The sequence below is a fragment of the Micromesistius poutassou genome (genome assembly GCF_964030765.1).
Source record: "Micromesistius poutassou genome assembly, chromosome: 6".
NCBI classification, from domain to species: domain Eukaryota; kingdom Metazoa; phylum Chordata; class Actinopteri; order Gadiformes; family Gadidae; genus Micromesistius; species Micromesistius poutassou.
The window spans coordinates 1,610,066-1,634,761 of NC_140276.1; the positions used below are offsets into that span (position 1 = coordinate 1,610,066).

The 24,696-nt window shown below is 46.8% G+C and overlaps 4 protein-coding genes across 4 annotated transcripts in view; 2 read left to right on the forward strand and 2 right to left on the reverse strand.

Annotated features, from left to right (window-relative positions):
* Positions 1-576: 576 nt before the first annotated feature.
* Positions 577-4,375, forward strand: LOC311344726 (ras-GEF domain-containing family member 1C-like; the record flags this gene model as incomplete). The annotated part of the gene is made up of 9 exons (XM_084469079.1): positions 577-588; positions 1,008-1,082; positions 2,455-2,550; positions 3,087-3,189; positions 3,302-3,381; positions 3,490-3,585; positions 3,706-3,801; positions 4,001-4,124; positions 4,299-4,375. The coding sequence occupies 9 exons, from the start codon at positions 577-579 to the stop codon at positions 4,373-4,375; spliced, it is 759 nt and encodes a 252-aa protein (XP_084325205.1).
* Positions 4,376-6,975: 2,600 nt separating this feature from the next.
* LOC311344871 (transmembrane protein 126A-like) lies at positions 6,976-7,979 on the reverse strand. Its single transcript, XM_084469205.1, has one exon. It carries the CDS (start codon positions 7,814-7,816, stop codon positions 7,205-7,207), a length of 612 nt encoding a protein of 203 aa, XP_084325331.1. The 5' UTR covers positions 7,817-7,979; the 3' UTR covers positions 6,976-7,204.
* Positions 7,980-13,784: 5,805 nt separating this feature from the next.
* Positions 13,785-16,173, forward strand: LOC311344727 (uncharacterized protein; the record flags this gene model as incomplete). Its single annotated transcript, XM_084469080.1, has 4 exons — positions 13,785-14,077; positions 14,261-14,543; positions 14,813-14,877; positions 16,128-16,173. Exons 1-4 carry the CDS (start codon positions 13,962-13,964, stop codon positions 16,171-16,173), a joined length of 510 nt encoding a protein of 169 aa, XP_084325206.1. The 5' UTR covers positions 13,785-13,961.
* Positions 16,174-20,022: 3,849 nt separating this feature from the next.
* Positions 20,023-24,696, reverse strand: part of LOC311344728 (wolframin-like) — a gene marked incomplete at both ends in the record, with an annotated part of 8,201 nt that continues 3,527 nt past the window's right edge. The window contains 5 exons of the mRNA XM_084469081.1: positions 20,023-21,631; positions 21,899-22,017; positions 22,807-23,043; positions 23,721-23,881; positions 24,160-24,240. Of these exons, the coding sequence (XP_084325207.1) occupies positions 20,023-21,631; positions 21,899-22,017; positions 22,807-23,043; positions 23,721-23,881; positions 24,160-24,240 (2,207 nt within the window). The remainder of the gene's footprint in view (positions 21,632-21,898; positions 22,018-22,806; positions 23,044-23,720; positions 23,882-24,159; positions 24,241-24,696) is intronic.

The following is a 24,696-nucleotide window of genomic DNA, read 5'->3' on the forward strand; positions in this document are numbered from 1 at the left end:
TGATATATGGGTCGCGGCGCGCTAGTGCGCGACGGGACAGGTAAAGATAGCGCTCAGCGACCACGCCGGGGCTCTCTCTCGCGCACATAAATCAAACGCACCCCCTCGTCGTTAACCTTTGGGAGCTACTCCTGGGTTTAGCCTACTTGTGAAACCGCCACGGGGGATAAAAAAAAAAAAAGGGTCCTTATTCTGTTACTATACCACAAGCCCTACGTTGCAATATACTCACACACTAGCAACAAAGGGGCTCCCATTGCACACTGTGCCTTTTTGATCCATTCATGTGTATCCTAATATGGCCTATTTGAGATGGCCATGTGAGAGAGAGAGGGGAGGGAGGGGGAGAGAGAGAGAGAGAGGAAGAGAGAGAGAGAGAGAGAGAGAGAGAGAGAGAGAGAGAGAGAGAGGAGAGAGAGAGAGAGAGAGAGAGGAGAGAGGGAGAGGGAGAGGGAGAGGGAGAGGGAGAGAGAGAGAGAGAGAGAGAGAGAGAGAGCTAATGCAGGCCTGAGTAAGCGAGTCTGAGTGGCAGCGACGTGATCTCAGGAGTCAGTTGATGCGCCCGGGGATTCTAACATGGGGATGGCAGTGCAGTGACTGGATGTGACCCGACAGCCTCACACTTAAGCTCACGCACACACGTGTACACACACACATGCACGCACGCGAACACGCACGCACGCACATACACACATATGGAGAGAGGATGAATGGTTTGAGAGAAAGGACAAGTAGAGGACCAACGTACAATATTAATGACATTCCCTGTTGCCGTTTTAGGATAGTGAAAAAGTCGATGGTTCTTTAATGTTTAAGGTCAAAAATAAGTATGGTATTAGTCATTTTTTCTTATTTTGACCTTTTGCGTAATCGTGAACTTCTGTTTTAGAGGACCTATAGATAGTGTCGAGTCAGGATGAGGAAACGTGAGGTCTTTGAGTCACGGTGGTGAGTCGTTGTGGCTTCAGTGGCTGTCCGTTCGTTAATGAAAGTCGTGTTTTTCCCAGGAACACCTGGGTCACATCGGTCCGGAGGAGTTCGTCCAGGCTTTCGTTCAGAAGGACCCGCTAGACACCACGCAGGTAAAACCCAGCCTCGCAGCCTCACAATTCATCGCCCAAACCATAAGCATGAATCTTGTTCATCCGAATGCCTGCTTGATGAATGACCTCAGAGAGTTACGGTCGGAAGGAAAGCATTTGCAAAAAGAAAAAGTATCTTCTATAAAAAGATATATATATAATATATATATATATATATATATATATATATATATATATATGTATTTCTTGCAAGAAAGCTCTTGCAAGAAATATGTCCTTCTCGTGGGGCTTTTTTTCACCCTATCAAATAAAGATCTAACAAGCTCTTAAAGTGCGCAGCCAGCAGAAACACCCAGCCTGCTATTAAAAGACGGGGTTCTACCCTATGTGGCCCTTTCTAATCAGAGGGCCGGCCTCTCTAGGGCCCCTCTTCAGGGGGTCTTGCCGAGGTCAACGGGCCGCTGGGTCAGCGATGGCCCGGAGCTGGGTAATATAATGACAAGCTCGGGCGGGAGAGCTCCGACTGCTCCTCTGTCTTTACCTCTCTCTGTGGGTAAATTCTACTCTCCACCCTCCACCCTTTCATAGGTCAGATACATGTCATCTGGCTCAGGGGACGCAAGGCTGCCGGTTTGAAACCCACAACCTTTCAGCTGGGGGTTAAAAAGCCTTGTGTCTAGTGGGCAGGGTTTTAGCTCCTAGCGCCATTGTAGAAAATAGGGGGCGGTGTAGTCCAGAGACCAGTCATTCTCAACTGGTGGGTCGCGACCCTCTGGGTATTCTGAGTGGGTTGCAGAGCATATGTTAAACCTTTCTCTTGAGAAAGAAGCATCAACATGTCGTCATATTGTTTCTGTGTTCATTCCTGTTTCCATGGCTTTCTATTCCATTGAATTAGCCTGGTTTTTGCATCTTTTTGTTGGCTCCATGTCTTTAACAGTACATTCTTTTTTCTATTATTGTAAATGTGTCTCTCAAGAATAAAATCCTGCCTTCTATACACGCTACGGGTAAAACACGTTTAGAACCATTTACTCTACATTGGATGAGAAAGCTTCGGTTTCAAGTTTCAAGTTTGTCTATAAAGTTCATTCAAAAGCAAACCAGGTTTGTACCAAAGTGTTGTGCAGATAATATGCACTCAAGACAATACATGCAGTCAAATTAGGGACACAATAAAAACCATAAATAAGTGCGTGTACAAAAAACTTAAAACAGGGAATGAAGTGCAAACAGGAATACTAAAAACAATGCATCAACACAATTACATGTTTACTCTTTTGTTAAAAACACTGTCTGACTCGGCCGATCGGCTGAATCCAGGAGATTACTCCAAAGGGTGTGGGGAAAGGACCCGGTAAGAGTCGGCGTGTCAGCAGCATAGTAACCCCTTTGTGTGTCTCACTCACAGCCTTGCTTCAGCGACCACAAGAAGACATCTAACCTGGAGGCCTACGTCAGGTGGTTCAACAGACTGTGCTACCTGGTGGCTACTGAGATATGCATGGTAGGCTGCTCAGAGTCAACAAGAGCACCACGATGAGTTCTTACTTTAAGTCAGACCTGTAAACCAACACTGCAGCGAACCGTGTGTACGACTACTCCTGTTCTCATGGAGGTGTAATTCATTTAATTATTGCACTTCGGTTTTACTGTGCAGGACTAATTCCATCACCCCTTAATACATATAATTTCCCCAAACACAAATGAGTGTGTTTTTTGAACTTCAATTAGAATCTGACCTAAACTACTTGTCTAAGCGTTCTGCTTGAATGCAATTTTACACGGCAACAGAGCCATGAACAAGCAGTGTGCTACTGCCCCCTAAAGGCTATAATATGTCACTGCACTCCTATCCTTAAAACCATAAAAGACGATTTAATTTTGTTACCTTTTTTTTTGGTATTTTATTTTCAGGTTTGCGAATCAAAGTGTATTAAATTAACATTTAGAACACAATCTATAATAGTTCAACTTTAATATTATGTGCAGTATATCGTATCTTGTGAACTAATTAAATGTCTGCGTGACGTTTCTATCCAGCCGGGCAAGAAGAAGCAGAGGGCCCAGGTGATAGAGTTCTTCATCGACGTCGCCAGGGAATGTTTCAACATCGGAAACTTCAACTCTCTAATGGCCATCATATGTGAGTGTCTTGTCTCGCAGTCCCACACTGTGCACAAATCCCAGGTGCACCACACACAGTCAACATGGCCTTGATGTTACCCAGCCTCAGTTACCATGGTTTCTCCCTACAGCTGGGATGAACATGAGTCCTGTGTCGCGGCTGAAGAAGACCTGGGGGAAAGCCAAAACTGCAAAGTTCTTCATTTTGGAGGTAGGCCTGTGATGGACAAGGACGGCATCAGGGGGGATGGAGTACAACCTGAAGAAATTAATATGAAAAAAATGTCAAACACACTTTTGTGTGTTTTTGTTTCGACAGCATCAGATGGATCCCACCGGAAACTTCTACAACTACAGAACAGCTCTGAGGGGCGCCGCCCACCGCTCACAGACGGCCAACAGTAGCAGAGAAAGAGTAGGTGGTGTTCTGAATCTGAAAGGGCTTCAGCAGTGTGTGCTCACGTCTCTCTCTCTCTCTCCTGTGTGCCTTCATCCTGGTCTGGGTGCTGAACTCCCTCTGTGTGTTTCCTCTCAGATTGTGATTCCTTTCTTCAGCCTGCTGATCAAAGACATTTACTTCCTCAACGAGGGATGCGCCAATCGCCTTCCCAACGGTCATGTCAACTTTGAGGTGAGGTTTATAAAGCGTGTTTCAGCTTCACTCGTAGCAGTGGGTATGCATTTTGCCAATATCCTTGTTTAAACATCCTGCACTTTTTTTTACCTTTTCATTGCCGCCGTCACATCACAGAAACGATCATCTTTCAGGCTTAGGAAAACAAAATGATCAATTCACAAATATTATAACAGAAATGATTATCTCCCCCCAGAAATTTGTTGAGCTGGCGAGGCAGGTTGGAGAATTCATGACCTGGAAACAGGTGGAGTGTCCATTTGAGCAAGACAGGACCATCCTGCACTACCTCCACACAGCCCCTATCTTCAGCGAAGATGGTAAGGACCCCCCCCCCCTCTCCTCTTCCTCCCCACACTAGCCTCACACTTTCAACCATGTCTTTATAGCTGGCGTTGTTCATCTGCTATCGTCTTGCTAACTTTATCTATCCTCTCTCTTTCTGTCTTTCTGTCTCTCTGTCTCTCTGTCTCTCTCTCTCTTCCTCCGCCCAGGGCTGTACTTGGCCTCCTATGAGAGTGAGAGTCCAGAGAACCAGGTGGAGAAGGACCGGTGGAAAGCACTCAGGTAAGCCCTTGTCCTCATTTATCAGGGTTACAGAGACACAACGCAAAAAAGCGGAAAGGAGTTCATAGACAAGTGTACAGGAACCCCCCCCCCCCCAACTTAAGCATACAACTACAAATCAGTTTGAAATACATATTAACAATTTATGTTTAAAAACAAGGACACTGCTTAGAACTTTCCTTTCAAATTTAAATGAGTCGCCCATAAGTACTAAAATTCCTTCATTTTTCCCAAGTCGACCTGAAGAGAGCTCAATGTGAAAGGAACCGCATTCTTAAAACCATTTAAGTGGGGCATTTTGAGAGCATAGGCAAAACATAATACTTGATAAATGCCCATGAATTAACTTGTATTTCAATGTTAATTCATGTTTCAACAACTTACTATTTCATTGGGTTTCTTTTGTTCACTGTTTTTGACATTACGTGAAGGCATTATTTTTGGTTGTGACTTAATGAATAGGGACACATGTGTGTCCTGGGGCTAAGACCCGTTGAGAACCACTGCTGTAGAGCAAAGAGTCAAGGTTGCAGTGTAGCCATGCTGTGCTGCCACCATGAATCTGATCTCCTCTTGACTTTTACCGTTTCTTTGTTCTGTTTGTTTCTTGGCCCCTGTCTCCCATCAGGTCCAATGTTCTCGGCAAGACATGAGGAACCAACGCTGGCGAAGTCCCTCTGACCGGCAAGGGAGTGTGTGTACGCACTGCACTGAACTGAAATGTGAAGGAACCCAGCTGGTACTCGGTTTTTTTGTATTTCTAGCAAGAAAAATAAGAAAGGAAAAAGTGATGAGCCGGATTCATCAAGGATACAAACCATAAAAAAGACAAAGATTTGAATATTGGATCGTAGACAATGTAAAGCTATTGAAACTGGAGTAAAAAATGCCTGTGCAGTGTATTAACTAGTCATGGTTGGTAACAGTATATTTGTAAGGGGAGGGGCACATTTCTCTGAAACTTTAATGTTTGTGTACTCTGTGGAGATTAATAACAGAGAGTAATATTACAGGGAAAAAAAAAACTTTTTCAAACAAAATTCCTACTGACTTATTGATGTATATTGTTTTGTATATTTTCCATGGCACCCCCACCTCCCTCCGCTCTCTCTCTACCTTACTCTGTACTCCTTTTTGACCTCTAGCCTTGTATTTAGTTTTTTTTTAAATTGCACTGTACTGTATAAAAGATAATGTGAAGGGCGCTGGCTAGCCCAAAGCAGCTGCCAAAATTCAAGGAAATGGAAGAAATTGAGTGCTGAATATCTGGGGTATAGACATAAGAGGATTCTTTGCATTTTAAGAGTCCATCAAAATATAATTTCTCTTGCATGTCTTAAAATCCTATGTATGTATGTATGTGTGAGTGAGTGAGAGTATGGAAGAAACCAGAGAATGGGTTGTCATTTTCTCTCTGTTCATAATTCCCTGAAGAGAGAGTGGTTGTACGTGTGTACATGTTTACCTCTTCATTAGTACCTGTATCGTGTATTGTGCCATTGAAACATCAGTCAAACAGACTTCAGTTGGAGCCCAGTCAGCCATTGGTTACGTACAAAAAGATTCCATCACCTCCATGTGTTCGTCATCCTTTCTGCGACTCAGAAAGTTCTTCTCTTGACTGACATTCAGTTGTCTGCTGTATTAATGGAGATTTCTGTGATGACAGATGTATAGTTTTTAATCGGTTTTGTTTTATGGATATGAAGAAAATGAACACGGCATGCTGCAAAAGGCTGATTTTAAAGGTGCGGTACACGTCTCGGCCCTGAAGTATTGATTAGGCTTTGACTACTGGAAGAAAAACAAGCATCATTGTGTTGATAAGCGCCGTGACAATGTGTTGGGTTTATAGTTATGGGTACTACTATGTTTCATTTAGTGGAAAGACGGTGGAAAGGAATCTGCGACCGAGAAAGGCGTACCCTGTAATACACTGGTTGTAATGACACTTCAGGCTACTCTCACTTGAAATGTGTGGTCGTTCCGTGCGTTTGTCGTTGAACTTTTTCTTTTTGCAGGTTAGATGTAATTGATGAGGTTTCGGGTGGGTTTGAGGGAAGGGAGTGTGTGTGTCGGGGTATTTATGAACTTTGAACAAACATGTCTGATTTCATTTTTCTATAATTCCTTGTCGATGTCAGTGTTAAAATGGTTGGATTTGTTTTTGTTTTGTTTCTTTATTTATGAACTTGATTTCCCTGTAACACATTCCTCAGTTAATAAGCCTATAGAGGTAGAGTGGTGACTTTGTTAAACCCGCAGTTTGAGGTGAAGACATGTTTCAATAAATTATTTCCCATCTTCAACAAAGCTGTGTCCTGTACCATACCGAAATTATGATTTTGGTACATATGATATGCTACTGTTATTGGTAATATTAGTTATAAAGACAAATATGTTACATGGTAATGTGACAAAAGTGACTTAGGATATTCATCTGCTTTATGACTTGTAAATAGAAAGACACAAGGGATGTTATTCACTCATTTGATTTAAACATTTATTGTAAGTGCTGATTATCAACTCATTGATGGTAAGTTAATAGCTGTTCATTGTGGGGTCAGAGGGGACAAGTTATAATAACATTAACATACTTCCAAAATGGGTCATTACTCAATATCAGCATTTTGTGTAGGACAATTATTGATATGCATACAGACAGTACTACCTTGTCTTTGCAAATAGACCATACTATCCCATTGATTTACCGTAGGCCAACTGGAAACCCCATGTTATGCTCCTTGATCGAATTCAAACAAATGCGTGGGATGATGAAGCACATTAGGCCAACGGCTATACTGGACACGACACGAACATTTTAACACAGATGTTAATCCATGAGCTCTTCGGCCCCAGAGCCAGACACAATCTCAACAAGCTTCTGATAGGTGTCAAAGTGTCGCGAACTCAGGTAGGTACCAAATAACGCCTGAAGCACCAACACTGGCCTCATCTTGGTCAGGACCGGCCGGGAAATGTCGATGGCAAATCGAAACGCAGTCCCTTTTACTGGCATCGGTGCAGAGTTATACGCGGACGCGAGTCCTGCGTTCACGGGCAACGCCAACAGAATGGGGTAAATCCCACCGCCGACCACGCCGATGAGTGCACCTCTCATCAAAGCACACGACGGACAGTTGAGATCCCCGGAAAGTAAAGGACTGGACACTGCGGCGTTGTAAAAGGCGACCGTCGTGATGAATGGGAGGACGGCCATCGGGACCGACGATGCGAGGCGCGCCTGGGTGACATTCAGTGCCCTCCTAAAGAAACTGTTGGCTATAAGACCAGCAAATGCCGCGTTTCCTCCCAAGTACAAAGGTCCATAGTTGAAAAACTTCTGGTCGATCTCAGGTAGCCTTTTAAAATTCGCGATCATCATCTCCATCACGATTGATCTCGGAGGCGCACCTCCGGCGCTTGTAGTGCTGTTTTCAGACATTTTGTAAAGAAAATCCGAAACAGAAGTTCAGTAGATCGTATACGTCTGTCTTTTGCTTTCTTGGGTTTCCCGTGAGTTGTTGTCGGAATATTAAAGACGACTGTACATCCATTGATTCAAGGGCGGAATGGACATCACGAACGTAGCCTCATATGGACACAGGGCGCCGCCATGTTTTACCCACAGTTCCAAGATTGTTGTTTATTAAAACTTTATTGACAATGCAAGTACACTGGCCCCGGGCGTTGTACGTTTTTTGTGTTGTGCAAAGACAAAAATAAAAAATTGGCACGCTTATCTTGCCACTTTTGCCACATTTACTATTGACTATTAATAAAATATTCGGTACCTTAGCGGTCAGCGAATCTTTTTCCGTAGGATGGTAGGGGAAGGTACCGCCTTTTTCGCCGCTGATTGGTTAGAAGGGCTTGGCGGCAGGCTCTCCTCCGATTGGTTATTTGATTTAGTGGCTGTCGGCTAGTCTACCACCAACAGTAGTAAACAAACTCGATCCAACAGTGATAAGTGCGTTCCGTCAGATTTGATTTTCACATTTTCATAGCCTGTTTAGCTATGAAGGGAGCTTGAGGCAGTAAAACAGAGGAGTGCAGCGTGGAAGAAGGTGGCAGAGGAGAGGACAAAGAGCAAGTCTGCAGAGCAGCTTCCAACGGGTCGCCGATGTGCAGATCCTGTCACCAGCCACTGAAGCAGGGTCCTGGCAGCCCTCATGTCCGTGCCAGTTTCCCTGACATCCCAGGGAAACACATATACTGCCCCTCCAGAGTGTTGTCCCTTCACAAGGACAAGGGCATGGCCAAGGAGATGACCTGGATGGAGTTCCAGCAGTCTGACTTCTTTGAGGTGGAAAGGGACCGGTGGGTTACAGAAAAGAGGAGTTGAGGACTAATAGTTTAATAATATTGTATATATGTTTACACTTTTTTATAAATATATTCTGTACATTTTTATTGTTCCTTTGTTTACATATTATCTTTTTTTTTTAATTAGATGTGTGTTTAATTATTCAGCTTGTGTTTATGTACAATAAAATATCATGAAAACATGACTGACTTTCTTTACTTGACAGTGTTAGAAATAGCGATGGAAAATTAAATAATAATAACAAATATTTATATTCATATGCTGTATGCTTCCCTAATAAAGGCCCATCATGCATAAAATAGTTGCTTAATATTTGGAGATTAGTACCTTATTTGCACAATTATTGACTATTAACATTGTCTTATCTACATTTTTCTATACTTAACTTTATTCACCAATTTACCTGAGCAGGTTCCTTTAAACCTGATTTAAACCTAATTGACACTTTCATTAAAGGGCAGCAACTTGTTTCTGAATTATTTGCTTTGTGAAGCAGATTGTGGTGTGTTTCATGCATAATTTATATAATATAGATATTATTTATGATTCTTTTGGTTTATATTATTAAGTTCAATTCAAACTTTTCAAGAAACAGTAAGTAAAAGTAGAATTATTATATATCCTTTAATAACAAGGTCTTATTATCATATTATCCTCAAAGATTAAATATTTAAACCTTTGTCCAAATAAGCTTTTGTTTGTTTGGGTAACGTGGGATTCGAACCGCCTCCTCTGGGAGACGCTCCTGCTCGACTCTGATTGGCTAATCAGCGTTCTACGGCTATACGCGGATGGCCTTCGCGGCACACCTGCATGCAGTTCCGCTGATTATTTCGCGGGTCTCGGTGCGGCTCGCGCTGCGTTTCCATTGAGCCTCACTGTGCTGCTCGCGCTCAGTCAGCTGTTGACTCCATCAAACCGGTTAGATTGAAAAAGACGTTGAGCCGTCTCCATTACACGGGTAGGCCTAATATTGACGTTATTTTAGAAGTTTAACCGAAACATGGTTAGAAACGTCCCGTTCAAGTTATGAATGTCACTAATGATCCGTCTGGTCCTTGTTCTCCAGGTTGACCGTCGGGTTAACGAACACTTTTTGAAGTAAATCGGCCCGCTACATCCGGACCTGCTGTGAGTAGGACATTTATTTATAATTTATCTCAATTGTTTTTTACTAGGCATAATTGATAAGTTGAATAATAGTAGTTCTGGATCTATGTCGTCGTAAGCTGTTTTTAATTGAATTAATTGATATTTTTCGCCGGGTGACGCGGCTGCTGGTATTTATCAATGACTCCATGACGTGGGGGGCGGCGGAAGACGTAGGGGGGCGGGGCCATGACGTCACACAATGACTCCGCATTCGGTTACCGTCGTAGTTAAATGGGAAAAATAACTTATTTCAATAACTTATTTTGATTGGATTAATCACTAATTAAAACACATACACACACACAAGCTGTAAAACTAATCTTGTTGCTCTCCTTACAGCTCAAGAAGAAGAAACAGATTCTGTGAGTATCACGATCGAATCATGAAGAAGAAACTGCGAACTGTAAGTCACAACTTTTTCTCTTAATGCTGTGGGCTGACAGCGTTTAGTTTGAACCAGTTCTCAGGCCCCGCCCCTCGTAGGACCTGCCCCGCCCCTCGTAGGACCTGCCCCGCCCCTTATAGGACCTGCCCCGCCCCTCGTAGGACCCGCCCCTCTCTCTCTCTCTCTCTCTCTCTCTCTCTCTCTCTCTCTCTCTCTCTCTCTCTCTCTCTCTCTCTCTCTCTCTCTCTCTCTCTCTCTCTCTCTCTCTCTCTCTCATGCCTCTCCCCCGTTCTCATGCCTCTCATTCGCCCCTAGAAGATTATTTTTCCGTCCACTTTCCTACTACATTCCTCAACATTGCATCATATCCCATGTGTGTTGTCCTACTGATAAGGGTGTGGTCTGACTGACCAGAGATGCATGCTAGGGTTCTGCGCTGTTTGAGGCCTTCAGTTGTGTAGACGTTCCCCATCAGGGGAACCCAGTGTTTAAGAGGCCGTCGTCACGTCAGTTACATGAACTGGAACGTCCTTCAGGATGGAGACAGGAACTCCTCAAGGAGACACACCAGGGGGCGAGATGTGGGGGCTGTCCCTCTCAGCAACTAGAACCCAACCTGGTTCCTGCACCTGAGAACCACGGAGCACGTTCCAATGTTTCCCTCCGTACGCCTTGAAGCCCCAGCCCCCCCACCACTGGTCTGACCCACCAGCCCCCCCTCCACTGGTGGCCCCTTACTTTATGGTATGTTTGTTAGAGACCTACAAACCCAGCACTGGTCTCTCCTCTCTCAAAGACCTACAAACCCAGAGCTGGTCTCTCGTCTCTCAAAGACCTACAAACCCAGAGCTGGTCTCTCGTCTCTCAAAGATCTACAAACCCAGAGCTGGTCTCTCGTCTCTCAAAGACCTACAAACCCAGAGCTGGTCTCTCAAAGACCTACAAACCCAGCGCTGGTCTCTCCTCTCTCAAAGACCTACAAACCCAGAGCTGGTCTCTCCGTCAAACCCTCCACTGGTCTCTCCTCTCTCAAAGACCTACAAACCCAGCGCTGATCTCTCCATCAAAACCTCCACTGGTCTCTCCTCTCTCAAGGACCTACAAACCCTCCACTGGTCTCTCCGTCAAAACCTCCACTGGTCTATCCGTCAAACCCACTACTGGTCTCTCCTCTTTCAAAGATCTACAAACCCACCGCTGGTCTCTCCTCTCTCAAAGACCTACAAACCCTCCACTGGTCTCTCCGTCAAACCCACCACTGGTCTCTCATCTCTCAAAGACCTACAAACCCACCACTGGTCTCTCCTCTCTCAAAGACCTACAAACCCAGCGCTGGTCTCTCTGTCAAACCCTCCACTGGTCTCTCCTCTCTCAAAGACCTACAAACCCTCCACTGGTCTCTCCGTCAAACCCTCCACTGGTCTCTATTCTCTCAAAGACCTACAAACCCTCCACTGGTCTCTCCGTCAAACCCTCCACTGGTCTCTATTCTCTCAAAGACCTACAAACCCACCACTGGTCTCTCCTCTCTCAAAGACCTACAAACCCAACGCTGGTCTCTCTGTCAAACCCTCCACTGGTCTCTCCTCTCAAAGACCTACAAACCCTCCACTGGTCTCTCCTCTCACAAAGACCTACAAACCCAGAGCTGGTCTCTCCGTCAAACCCTCCACTGGTCTGTCCTCTCTCAAAGACCTACAAACCCACCGCTGATCTCTCCGTCAAAACCTCCACTGGTGTCTCTCCTCTCTCAAGGACCTACAAACCCTCCACTGGTCTCTCCGTCAAAACCTCCACTGGTCTATCCGTCAAACCCACCGCTGGTCTCTATTCTCTCAAAGACCTACAAACCCTCCACTGGTCTCTCCTCTCTCGTTTGGCTTTGTATTCCTTGAGTATTGTCATTGTTAATAACTGAAAATAAAGTGGTGTGATCTTTAACCTGGTACTGGTCAATCTTTGCATGGAATGGGGTACTACTTCATGTGAGGGGCAATATTTAACCTGGCATGGGGCACTGTGAGAGGGGCAATTGTTGCCTTTGCACGGAGCACTAAGTGTGAGAGGGGTGATCTTTAACCTTGCATGTGGAGCTAAGTGTGAGACGGGCAATCGTTGCCCTGGCATGTGGCACTAAGTGTGAGAGGGGCAATCTTTAACGTTGCATGGGGCACTTTCAGGTGAGGGGCGATTGTTGCCCTGGCATGGGGCACTATGTGAGAGGCGTAATCTTTGCATGGCATGGGGCACTATGTGAGAGGGGCAATCGTTGACCTGGCATGGGGCACTATGTGAGGGGCAATCGTTGACCTGGCATGGGGCACTATGTGAGGGGCAATCGTTGACCTGGCATGGGGCACTATGTGAGGGGCAATCGTTGCCCTGGCATGGGGCACTATGTGAGAGGGGCAATCGTTGCCCTGGCATGGGGCACTATGTGAGAGGGGCAATCGTTGCCCTGGCATGGGGCACTAAGTGTGAGAGGGGCAATCTATAACCTGGTACTGGGCACTACATGTGTGAGGAAATCTTACTACTTCTACTTGGCTTGTATTACCTGAACATTTTAATTTTCAGCTATAGGAGGACGCTACTCTTCCTGAAACACCCTTGAGGTGTCTTTTGGTCGGACGTTTCTGGAGGACTCAAGTCTGTGGCCTAAATCAAAGAGGATAACAAAGTGGGTGTTCAATACAGCAAGAGCCTGGAGCAATCTAGCATCTGGATCTCAATTCGACCCTTCTACACACTGGACAGGATGACTTGAGTGTCATGTAGCTTGGACTCCAGTGTGACTGAATCATGCAAACAATGAGAATGGCTACTTGGTACAATGGATGATGGACTAACGGCATTCCGAATGGACCGAATCGGATGAGAAACCAACCAACTGACTGAAGATGGACAGTCTGCGACGTGGCTTCCCTACCTAACCTCAACATGGACTGCTGGCAAGCCCTCTGGATCTCCTGTACTCCTGCCCTGAGATCCAAGTCTTTGGATCTCACATTTGGAAACATCCCAACTAGCGGCCCCATCTTCAGTTGTGCTCTTCAGAAGAAGAGGTGAAGAAAGCCTCACTGGGGCTTCAAGGTCAATAAAGAGGAATGTTGAAATGTGCTCCATGATTCTCTTCTGTAAGAGCTTGGTTGTATTCTAGTCACCGAGTGGGGGAGCCTCACGTCCTACCCTTTGGCGTTTCTCCTTGGGGAGTCCCTTTCCCGGTCTTGACGGACATGACGGTCATGTAACTGATGTCACAACAGCCTTTTGAAAACTTGGTTTCTCCTGAGGGGGAACATCTACAGAACTGTAGGCGTCAGATAGCACAGTATCCCAGCATGCATCTCTGGTCACTCAGATCACACCCTGATTAGTAAGGCAACACTCATGCGATGTGCATGCAATGTTTTGGAGAGTAGTAAGGAAGTAGACAAAAGGCATGAGAACAGTTTGTTATTTTGTACTGTTGTCTGTCAGCCTTGTTTATGGGTGGGAATTGTTTGCTAAATGGGGGGGGATATGAAATGTATAGTCAATTATTTGTACATGAACCAACAGCAACAAACTACTAGATCTGCTCAAGGTAAGTCTGTTGGCTGTATTTTGCAACGAGACGACCAAAGCACCCCAAGATCTCCATCGTCGTTCCAGCTCAAGGTAAGGGGCTTCTGCGGGGGGGTTGGTAGTTAGATTCGAGACCGCTATGTGCACGGGTCTATAAAGATGCTGTCTGACTTCACAGGATCTCCTGGACCAGAGGCTGAGGACCAGCAGGTGACCAGATCCCCAAGACCAGGCATGGGAGACCAGAGGCTGGAGACCAGATCCCGCTGGACCAGGTATGGGGCACCAGGGTGAATAATAATAATAATAATAATAATAATAATAATAATAATAATAATAATAATAATAATAATAATAATAATAATAATAATAATACATTGGATGTGTATAGTGCTTTTCTCGCGCTTAATTATAATGTAGGGTAACTAGATCCCCCTAGACCAGGCATGGGGTACCAGGCTGGACCGGAGGCTGTGGACCGGAGGGTATCCAGATCCCCCTGGACCAGGAATGGGGCACCAGGCTGGACCGGAGACTGAGGACCGGAGAGTAACCAGATCCCCCTGGACCAGGAATGGGGCACCAGGCTGGACCGGAGACTGGGGACCGGAGAGTAACCAGATCCCCCTGGACCAGGAATGGGGCACCAGGCTGGACCGGAGACTGGGGACCGGAGGGTATCCAGATCCCCCTGGACCAGGAATGGGGCACCAGGCTGGACCGGAGACTGGGGACCGGAGGGTAACCATCACCAAACACTTGACACCCGGAGATTCTTTTTAAATATTTCAAACAATCATTCATTAGTTTTTCCTTCAGATTTTTCATTCTGTGAATTTTAGCCAAAGCTGTGATTTGACGTAATTAAAGTCGCATCAGCTGCTACTACTATAGTTTATCCAGCGTACATCTAGGTGGACACTAAAACACAACTAAAATGTAACAGCTGGTCACACTCACACTTGGTAACGTAACATCACCCTTTTAATGTGTGTTTGTATTGTGAACAGATGAAGCTGACGACCCACCAGGAGCGAGACGAGGACTACGATGGGACTGCTCAAGTCTTTGGAAGGTTAATACCAAGTTGTTGTTTTTTTTACATTGTTTCACCACCAGAGCTATGCTGTTCAATTCACAGAATGTTTTACGATATTCCTGAATTACAAATTCCCAAGTGTGTGCATGTTTCATGTTGAAGTTTAACATTTGATTTGATTCAGAATTATTTAAACGAGGTGTCCAAAGAATAATAAACTACTACCACTGTTTCTAGTTTAGAATTCTCAAAACAAAAGTATAGTTATAAGTATAATTATTTACAATTTCAACACAAATTATATTAACTAAAAAAATCATGGACAAAATGATCAGGAACCCTCGGCTGAGGAGAGCTGATGGAGGAGCCACCTATCTGGAGGGAGACCCGGAATGTAGTTAGCCTCCTAGCTGGACATCGTTAGCCTCCTAGCATAATTGATAGTTAGCTTCATAGCATAATGGATATTGTTAGCCTCACAGCATAATCAACATTGCTAGCCTCATAGTGTTATCTATATTGTTAACCTCATAGTATAATTGCTATTGTAGCATAATTGACATGGGTAGCCTCATGGCGTAATGGACATGGGTAGCCTCATGGCGTAATGGACATGGGTAGCCTCATGGCGTAATGGACATGGGTAGCCTCATGGCGTAATGGACATCGGTAGCCTCATTGACATTGTTGGCCTATGGCTAACAACATAGATTATGCTACGAGGCTAACGATTTGTGTTTTTCCTCTTGCAACATTTCAGTGACCCACCGACGGCGCCTCATCAGAGCTTGACGGTGGAGACTTCGGATTCAACTTCTACCTCGCAGGACGTGACTTAAGTCACGGGTTGTCAAGGGTTCCTTGTTTCTCAAGGGTTCCTTGTTTCTCAAGGGTTCCTTGTTCCTACGAGGGTTCCTTCGTGGGTTCCTCATGGTTCAGTGTTAGGGACAGAGTTAGGGTCAGATGGTCTCACGATGAACCGTTGTTTTTTTGAATCCCATCCCAGAATTGTTTCACTGTGCGCACAGTTGTTGAAATGTATACTGATGTTTTATGATATAAAATCATTTAAAATGACCTCGCTGTGTGGCTTGTTGTGCAGTAATTTTTATTATACACATGCATGTTACCCTAATAAGGTAAGGTTACCTCCCTATACCCTAACCTCCCCACTCCCCTATACCCTCACCTCCCCACTCCCCTATACCCTCACCTCTGTCCTCCCCCCATACACCCTTACCTCCCCCCCTTCCCTTTACCCTAACCTCCCCCGGGCTCCCCCTCAGCCGGGAGGCCATGTTGTACATGTACCCTTTTTTATCAATTATCTAGTGGTTCTACGGTGTTCAGCTAGAACAACTTGCGTCCTGGTGTCTGAATAGGCTTGTAGGTCCGCACTCGGACTGTTTTAGTGGCTCCAAGAGACTGCTTTTACAAGCTGTACAAGCCTGTCCCCTAGTGGTCAAAAAATACATTGTCAATTAAAAATGCTACAAGCTTAGTTTTGGGAACTAAGGAACCCTTTTGAAGTACACATGCGTGCGTTCTCACACATACAGAGTAAATTGTGTTGAATCAAAGTCGACCGTCTATTTAGCTGTATTTGTAGTGAATTTGACATTTTCTTTAAAGCAGCTCTTGAGTAATATGTTGTGCTTATATTTTGGTATTTGGATTAAGTTTGTACTTAGTCCCTTTGAACAGACATTGACCTGATATTTAATTTACTTTTGTCACTGTTTTGGGATCAAAACGTACTAATGTCAGTCAAGAAATGTTCAATCTGTCATATTTGGAATGGCAGTGTTCCAAAATAACGCTTATTAGGTTTTTTTGGTCAAAATCATTTTTTATTCAATCTTTTGAATATTTGATTCCTCTCTTAGCCCTATTGTCAAATCAATTATTTGAAATCCTCTTATCCTTTTTATTAACACATCGTAAAACATATTTAATGTTTTAAGGTCCTGTGTTCGTTCGCTTCAAACAGAGAAACAAGTTCTGCTATTGAACTCATTCCTCAGTAAAGTAGGATATCACAGAGTATAAACATGGTAACGCATCATTGATTTCCAGGTATCTGATCACAAGCGACGTTGGAGCGACTAATATTCCTTTTAAATTGATATTTTCCTCTTTATTGCAATCAAAAAAGTTGTGTCCTTGAGCATGTGTCTCCAGAGCAGCAGGTCGCTGGTGTGTCTATGAAACCACAGCAGCAGTTCCACCGCACCAGTTTGACCAGTCAGTCACGTGGCGACCTGACGGAGCAGCCCAGCATGCGTCCACATCAGGCCTCTCATCAACTGCCCATCATCCCAGAGACCCGGGGCTCTGCGAGCCAGGGGGCCCGAAGGCGTCCCCCAGCAGCAGCTGGTCCAGGTTGTGTGTGTACTGGTCTCGGCTGGGGCCCGCCCCGCCCGGTGGGAGGGGCTGGAGGTGGGGATGGGGCGGGGCGTAGGGGAGGGGAGTGTGCAGCTGGCTCAGCGTCAGCCAGAACGTGTCCGGGTCGCAAATCTTTTTTTCCGTAGGATGGTAGGGGAAGGTACCGCCTTTTTCGCCGCTGATTGGTTAGAAGGGCTTGGCGGCAGGCTCTCCTCCGATTGGTTATTTGATTTAGTGGCTGTCGGCTAGTCTACCACCAACAGTAGTAAACAAACTCGATCCAACACAGTGATAAGTGCGTTCCGTCAGATTTGATTTTCACATTTTCATAGCCTGTTTAGCTAGTCATAGCTGTTTGGGGGAGATTATTTTTCACATTTTCATAGCCTGTTTAGATCGTGTTAAGATGAGTCCTAGCTGTTTGGTTGAATTTTGTGATGAGAGAGAAGCTAGTGATGGTGGTGGTTTTTGTTTTTTTAAATAAGTAGATAAAACTAAAGTCTGCTAAGTATGCTATAGGCCTACTGCATGAGAAACATTTAGATCGATATTGTGCAACAATCGGGAGATGGGGACCCCCCCCGAATATTGAAGGGTATTTCGCACACTGAGTGCATTACATGTGTGACATATTAGCTAATTTAATTTAACCAAGTTCACGTCATTCTGTAGTTGAATGGAAAGTATCCTACAGGGAGGAATAGAGAAGTAGGTGTGTGTTTAGGTCAGTAACCTTTGACCTTTATCTTTGCCTCTGTATTCCACACCCTGTTACAAATACAGAGCTCATGTTTAAGTCGATACAGTCACTTTATGTTCGATCCACTTTTAAAGTGGATTAAGTGGATTTAAAGTTTTCATGAAGAAAAGCAGAGAAGACGGATTTCCATATTTACTGGTCACAGTGAAGAAATACAGGGAGGACATCATGACCTGACAAACCTACATTAGCACACTTCTAGAAGCCCTGCACAGCAGAGATGGAGGGTGACGTAGGTTGAGCTCCAGCACACCGTCTGCAACATGGTACATCACTTTATGAGTCTATATTTAGGCAGGAGAACTGTCTCAATGTTGACGATTAAAGTGGCAATCTGGAAGATTAATCGTCTGCTAAGTCACTATCTATTTCCGAATGAGGTGACACAATGGTGATTGACCCTATGACCTGATTGTATTTTTCAGTATACTGAATGTTAAGAACTGCGGGTTGATTCTGAAACCCAGTTCTCAAATAAGGTAATCTTTGAGATTGCCACTTTAAAGTCATGAATTACTTTGTTCACTTCAAAACGCCACAGCGATAATTGAATGTGTTTAAACAATTCAAAATATACATGGAAATGAACATCTGCCAACTCATGATGTTACGATGGACTTCAAATATTTTATGTTTTATAAAAGGCACTTTCGAAATGACCTCCATCGCACCAAGAAATAAAACGTTCATTCGAAATGTAACCACGAGGACAACAAACTAAACAGATAAAAAAATGCTTAAACTTGAAATCAATTGGAGACGTTCATTTAGATTTTCAAGCCATGGACTGTGACCCAACAAGGCCTTGGACCGTGTGACGCATAAAATACTGTAGACCTTTGGGAGCCACTTGTCCCTAAAATGTCTGTGAATCAGCTGGAAATGGTACATACACACAAAACTATACACAATCGTTATAAATGCCACAATGTATTATTGGTACATTATCTGTAAATATATTCATACATAAGTAGCAACATGGCATGTTCATGTACATATTTAAGAGTGGTTACTTGGAACATGAGTTTAAGGCACGTGCGCCTGCTAGAGTAGTGTCTCGTTACTCAAAGTTAATATTAATTTAATCTACGGATTTACGCACTCTGGCTCAAGAAACACAAAGTCTGAATTCTCTCACACACGCACACAAAATGGCACAAGAATCTTCAAATATATATATATATCTTCTTCTTCATAAAGTATTATATGAATACTTCAAATGCTAAAATTAGAAAACATTAGCGTACAATCATATGTTTTCTTTAGCTTAATATATCATATATATAATATAATAATAATATATATATCAGTATTCCTACCTGTAAACCCACACACCTCATTGTCAATGGTTTTAATTTTTTCCCAGTGTACTGGATTACCGGTACGATTGACCGATAAGGACACTTACTACAATGCGTACTGCAAAAGGATGCATGGAAACCGATTCTGGTATCTGATCTCGTTCCAGTACTGGGTACAAAGTACAAACAAGGTATTGCAGAAAACGCCTAACAATAGTCACGACAGCTACGTCATTTGTCGGTTATGATAGCACGTAATTCAATTTTCCACGGGCTTGAAAATGAGAAGTGTCTCTAATGATGTATATAATGGAGATAAACCGATTTATAACTGAAAATCATGCTCCACTGACATAAACACAAACATATCCAAGTGTGCTTCTATAAACAGTTTCAACGGATTGGATACTCGTTATGAAAATGTGATTACAATTAGTGATTAAAGTAGTCCGAGATGGAGGCAGCAGTGAAAATACATTATCCGTTGTCTGCATCCCCAACTTGAATCGACCTTCCAAAACAACAGCAACAGCAACATTGTTGAAATGCAGATGACCCCCTCCAATTAAAATACCAGTGAGACCTCGTTAGGGCAAATCCTTGAAGCTACACACTAGTTCTCCCTTAGCTCAGCTCCAGCCCCTCCCAGCTCAGCTCTAGCCCCTCCCAGCTCAGCTCTAGCCCTCCCAGCTCAGCTCCGCCCCTCCCAGCTCAGCGCCAGCCCCCCCCCCCCGACTAGCCCAGCGGCGCCACGGTGGCGAGCTCCGCCTGGGCCTGGGCCTCGGCGTCGGGCTGCACCAGCCGCGCGCTGAGGGAGGGCCCGAAGAAGAAGTCGAAGGCGAACTGCAGCGCGCGCTGCACCGAGCGCCGCCAGTCCTGCTCGATCTTGAACTGCCGGCGGCGGCGGCCCGAGGGGAGGGGCGCGTCGCCGCACGACACGCAGTGCACCGCCTTCAGCTCGAACGCCGGCCACTTGGAGCCCAGCCGGCCCTCCAGCACGGTGCTGAACTGCAGCAGGCTGCCGGCCTCCAGGTGCAGCAGCACGGGGCCGAACTCGCTGCTGGCGCGCAGCACGATGTCCTTGGTGGAGTCCTCGTCCTCCACCAGCGAGCCGTTGCGCGCCTTGCGCTCCAGCGGCATGCCCATGGTCACCTCGAACTTGTAGCGGTCGAAGCGCTTCACGTGGCACTCGTGCTTGGCCAGCCTCTTCAGCTTGCAGAGGGGGTCCGCCGCGGCGGGCGGCGGCGGGGGCCGCGGCCGCGGCGCGTCGCCGCCGCCGGGGGCCCCCGCTCCTCCTCCTCCTCCTCCGCCGCCCTCCTCCTCCTCCGCCCCGGTGCACGGCGGGTACGCCTCGCCGTACAGGCAGCGCGCCCAGTCGCCCACGAGGCCCGGCAGCATGTTGATGACGGACTGCGCGCCGTTCTCGATGTCGGTGACGCGGGCGTACTTGAAGCGGCCCGTCCAGGTGACGCGGTGGCCCTCCAGGTGGGAGCACAGGATCTGCGTGCGCGCCATGTTGGCCTCCCTCCAGGCGGCCGGGCCGCACAGGCCGCCGTACTCGTGCCAGGTGAGCGTGGAGTTGTACACCTTCATGCCCTCGGAGCGGTACACGTACAGCCAGCAGAAGAGCAGCAGGGCGCTCAGCCACACCAGCACCAGCTTCACCACGCTGCTGCCCGACAGCGAGCGCCACAGCGCCCGGGGGCTCAGGCCGAAGCGGGTCCACAGCCGCAGCGCCACGGGCACGGCGCACGCGGCCAGCGCCGCCGCCGTCTTGGCCAGCTCCAGCGCCAGCAGGAAGCGCAGCAGCTGCGCCAGCAGCATGGCGGCCAGGCCTAGCGACAGCACGGGCAGCGCGAACAGGAAGAGCAGGTAGCCCACGCAGGAGCGCACCAGGCCGATGGCGCTGGCGTCGAGCAGGAAGGCCAGGCACAGCTCGCACCAGGTGAAGCACACCAGGTAGGGCACCAGGCACAGGTAGGTGCCCCTGAAGCCCCGCAGCTGGGCCATGCGGAACAGCAGGTAGACGAGGTGGCCGTGGAGGAGGGCGGGCAGGCCCAGGTTCAGGGCCAGCGTGCCGCCCAGGGGCACGCGCACCAGCGTGCTCCCCAGCGGCCGCAGGGGCCCCAGGGAGTCGGGGAGGAGGTGGGCCAGGGAGAGGGCGCCCGAGATGACCTCGGTGAGCAGGGCGCGGCGGGCGAAGAGCTGGGCGGAGGCCTGCAGGCTGAGGAAGGAGGTGACGGTGAAGAAGAGGGCCACGGTGGCCAGCTCCGAGCAGGGGATCCACGTCTTGTCGGCCACGGGGAAGGAGAACAGGACGAACACCACCGACAGCAGGAAGTTGCTGCGTGGAACAACAAGAGCCTTTTTACAAATTAGTAGTTAGTTACATATTGTTCATACATCTTTCTGCTTAATGTGAGCTATAACCAGAACCCGCAAACTAAACCCTCACATCAATTGCGACCCGAGTTATGACTTCTGCTCTTGCACCGAATCAGACTGAACACCACTATACGACTATTTGTGTTTCGTTGTGCCTCGGTGAGGTGGAGAGAGGAACAGCTCAGAATGCGTGAACCAGCGCTGGGCGTGGGGGGGTGTCTCTCACAGATAGGGCTCCAGGTGGGTCCAGCCGAAGTTGGTCTCCGCCTGCTCCACGTCCAGACCGGGCTCAAAGTGGGCCAGCAGGTCCGTCAGGGCCCGGAAGTTCTCCCAGGCCTTTGAGTTCTGGAGGGGAAAGAACACGTCGCGTGTTTAGTGATCCCCTTCACAGGGTTAGCGCTGTGTGGCTAAGGTGGTCAGACTCCCAGCTGAAAGGCACTGGGTTCGACGCCCTCTGGCCACAGTCTACCTGTAGGCTTCCCTCGAGCTAGAGGCCTAATCCCTACCTTAACGGCAGTCCTTCTGGGCCAAAGCGTCTGCCAAATACATAGCAATGGTAAAAGTAGAAATTGTATTATTTAGCGGGAATTGTAATATTATTATTTATTAGAATAGTATTTTACAATATATTGATACACAAGGGATGGTTTTGTTTTGTTTAAGCCAAAAAGTTCCGTCGACTGTTTTGAAATCTCCACCAATGGACGATCACGAGAGCCATTAGCCGTTTCTCAATATCAAGTACGCGGACTACGTACTCGCGGACTTGGAAGTACGTACTTGGCAAGTCCGGACTTTCAAGTACAGACTTCCGAGAACGCGAGCACGCACCTGCAATTGGAACAGCAGCGGACTCGATGATGCATTCTGGGATATTTAACGGTCCCAAGTCCACACGAGTCACCTCCGATGCATCCTCGGTAGAACGGCCTCATCGAGAACGCATCGAGAACACTTCCGGGTTTTACGACAGTACTCGCGTACTCGCGTACTTGGAATTGGAACAGTGCTTGGGGCTACCACTGATGACGTTTATCGAGAACGCAAGTACACGAGAACACACGAGAACGCGAATTGAGAAACGGCTATTGACTATCCCAGTGACCCCTGACCCCTGACCCCTCCGAGCCTGACCTGGAAGACGCGCAGCGTGCAGATGACCATGGAGAACAGGCCCAGGTAGAAGACGAGCAGGGGGATGAGGAAGACGAAGAAGTCGACGGTGAGGTTGGAGATGACGAAGAAGAAGACCAGGGTGTTGACGTGGTGCGTGGGGATGAGGGCGCTCAGCCACTGCATGCCGGCGCGCGACGCCCAGTCGATCAGGGTCTCCTTGATCTCCAGGAGCGCGTGCAGCGGGAACTTCAGCACCTGGGGGGGGGGGGGGGGTGTGGAGGGAAAGGTGCGGTGAACATACAAGATGTATACAGGTAAATGTCCATTATGGCAGCCAATGCACTACTGATCATCCCTGGAAGGAGGGACCCCCCCACTCTGCTTTCCTTCTCAAGATTTCTTCCTTGCTAATTAAGGGAGTTTTCTCTTGTCCTCTGGGGGGGGGGGGATGATCATGGGGGTGTCACAAACATACGGCCTGTTAAGCGCTTTGTACCTGTGATAAGGGACATACAAATAAACTTGAATTGAATTTAACATTTCTTCCGGTCCGACATTAGGCCTCTTTCAGTGTTCCTCCACACTGGTTATGAATTGTGAACGTATTATGAATGAGGAGAAAGGTTGAGGGACTGCGGTCTGTTACAGCAGCAACGCCTGGGGGGGAGGCGGCACCTATCCTTGGCAGGAAGCCAACATCTGAAAGGGGCGGGGTTACGCCTCGTTTCCTGTTTCGTCACGTAGATACTCTAGCTTTCAGAAGGGGACTTTCAGAAGTTTATTTCTAAACATGGCCTGATTTGAAACCTTAAGACACTTTTTTTTTTTTTTACAGTTTACTACTCATTGCCGAGTTTGTGTTCACCGTTACGGGCTCACAGATCCCGGTCTGATTTGTCGGACTGATAACAGACACAGTCGCAGCAGCGTACCTTCTGGTGCAGGGGAAGATCGTCTGGGTTCTTCACAGCTTCGTCGTCATCGTCGTCGTCATCGTCTTCTCCCGCCCCGGCCAGGACGGCTGACGGAGTGATGCCCTGCGCATACTTCTTGGTCATCTCCACAAAGTCGTCCAGGCCCACCTGAGGGGAGGCTAGAGGTGGAGGGGGTATGTTAGACACAGAGGACCTTAAGAACACAACAACGATTGACTACAACCGCCTACATGTGTAAATACACTTTTTCACTACAATTCACTACAATTCACTACAATTTTAGCTAGTTACACTTCAAATCGTGCCTTATGCATACACGTGCACACACAATGAAAATATGGTTGTTAGCCAATAGCCCACAATATGCACGCAGCTAACGCAGCTGAACCCACAAATTGAAACAAATCAAAACTGTGCTTGTACGACGGATCCCCACCTTCGCTCTTGACCAGGGATTCCAGAACTCTCCGTTGCTTCTGTGCCGAGCTGGAGAGAGGGCCGGGCGAGGCTGGCTCCCCTGTAGCAAGAGGACCATTCATAATAATAAACATCAGCTGTTGACATTCAGACATGGCAACCAGGTCGCTACCTGGCAACACATAATCACACAGTTGTGGCAAACGTCCAAGTTTAGGCTAGCTATTCGATCGTCATTCTACCACATGCAAAATTCCTATTCGGTGACGGTTAAGTCTTGGTTGTGCAATGTGACCTTTAATACTCGTACATTGCACAATTGACTTCAATACATTTGTTTTTTCATGCCTTGCAATGCAAGAACCCAAACTGATGCCTGCAGTGCCTAGTGAGTTGTTGTCATATAGGCTATGCAAAAAACCTGTAAATGTGGTCCCTGAGATTATTTGCATATAATGGGTGAACAGAATCCAACCACACGTGGTCACGGCAGGCACCTGGTGCTATGCTGCTTAACGCCAGACAGGCACGCACTCGCACGTCATCCGGTTTCCTC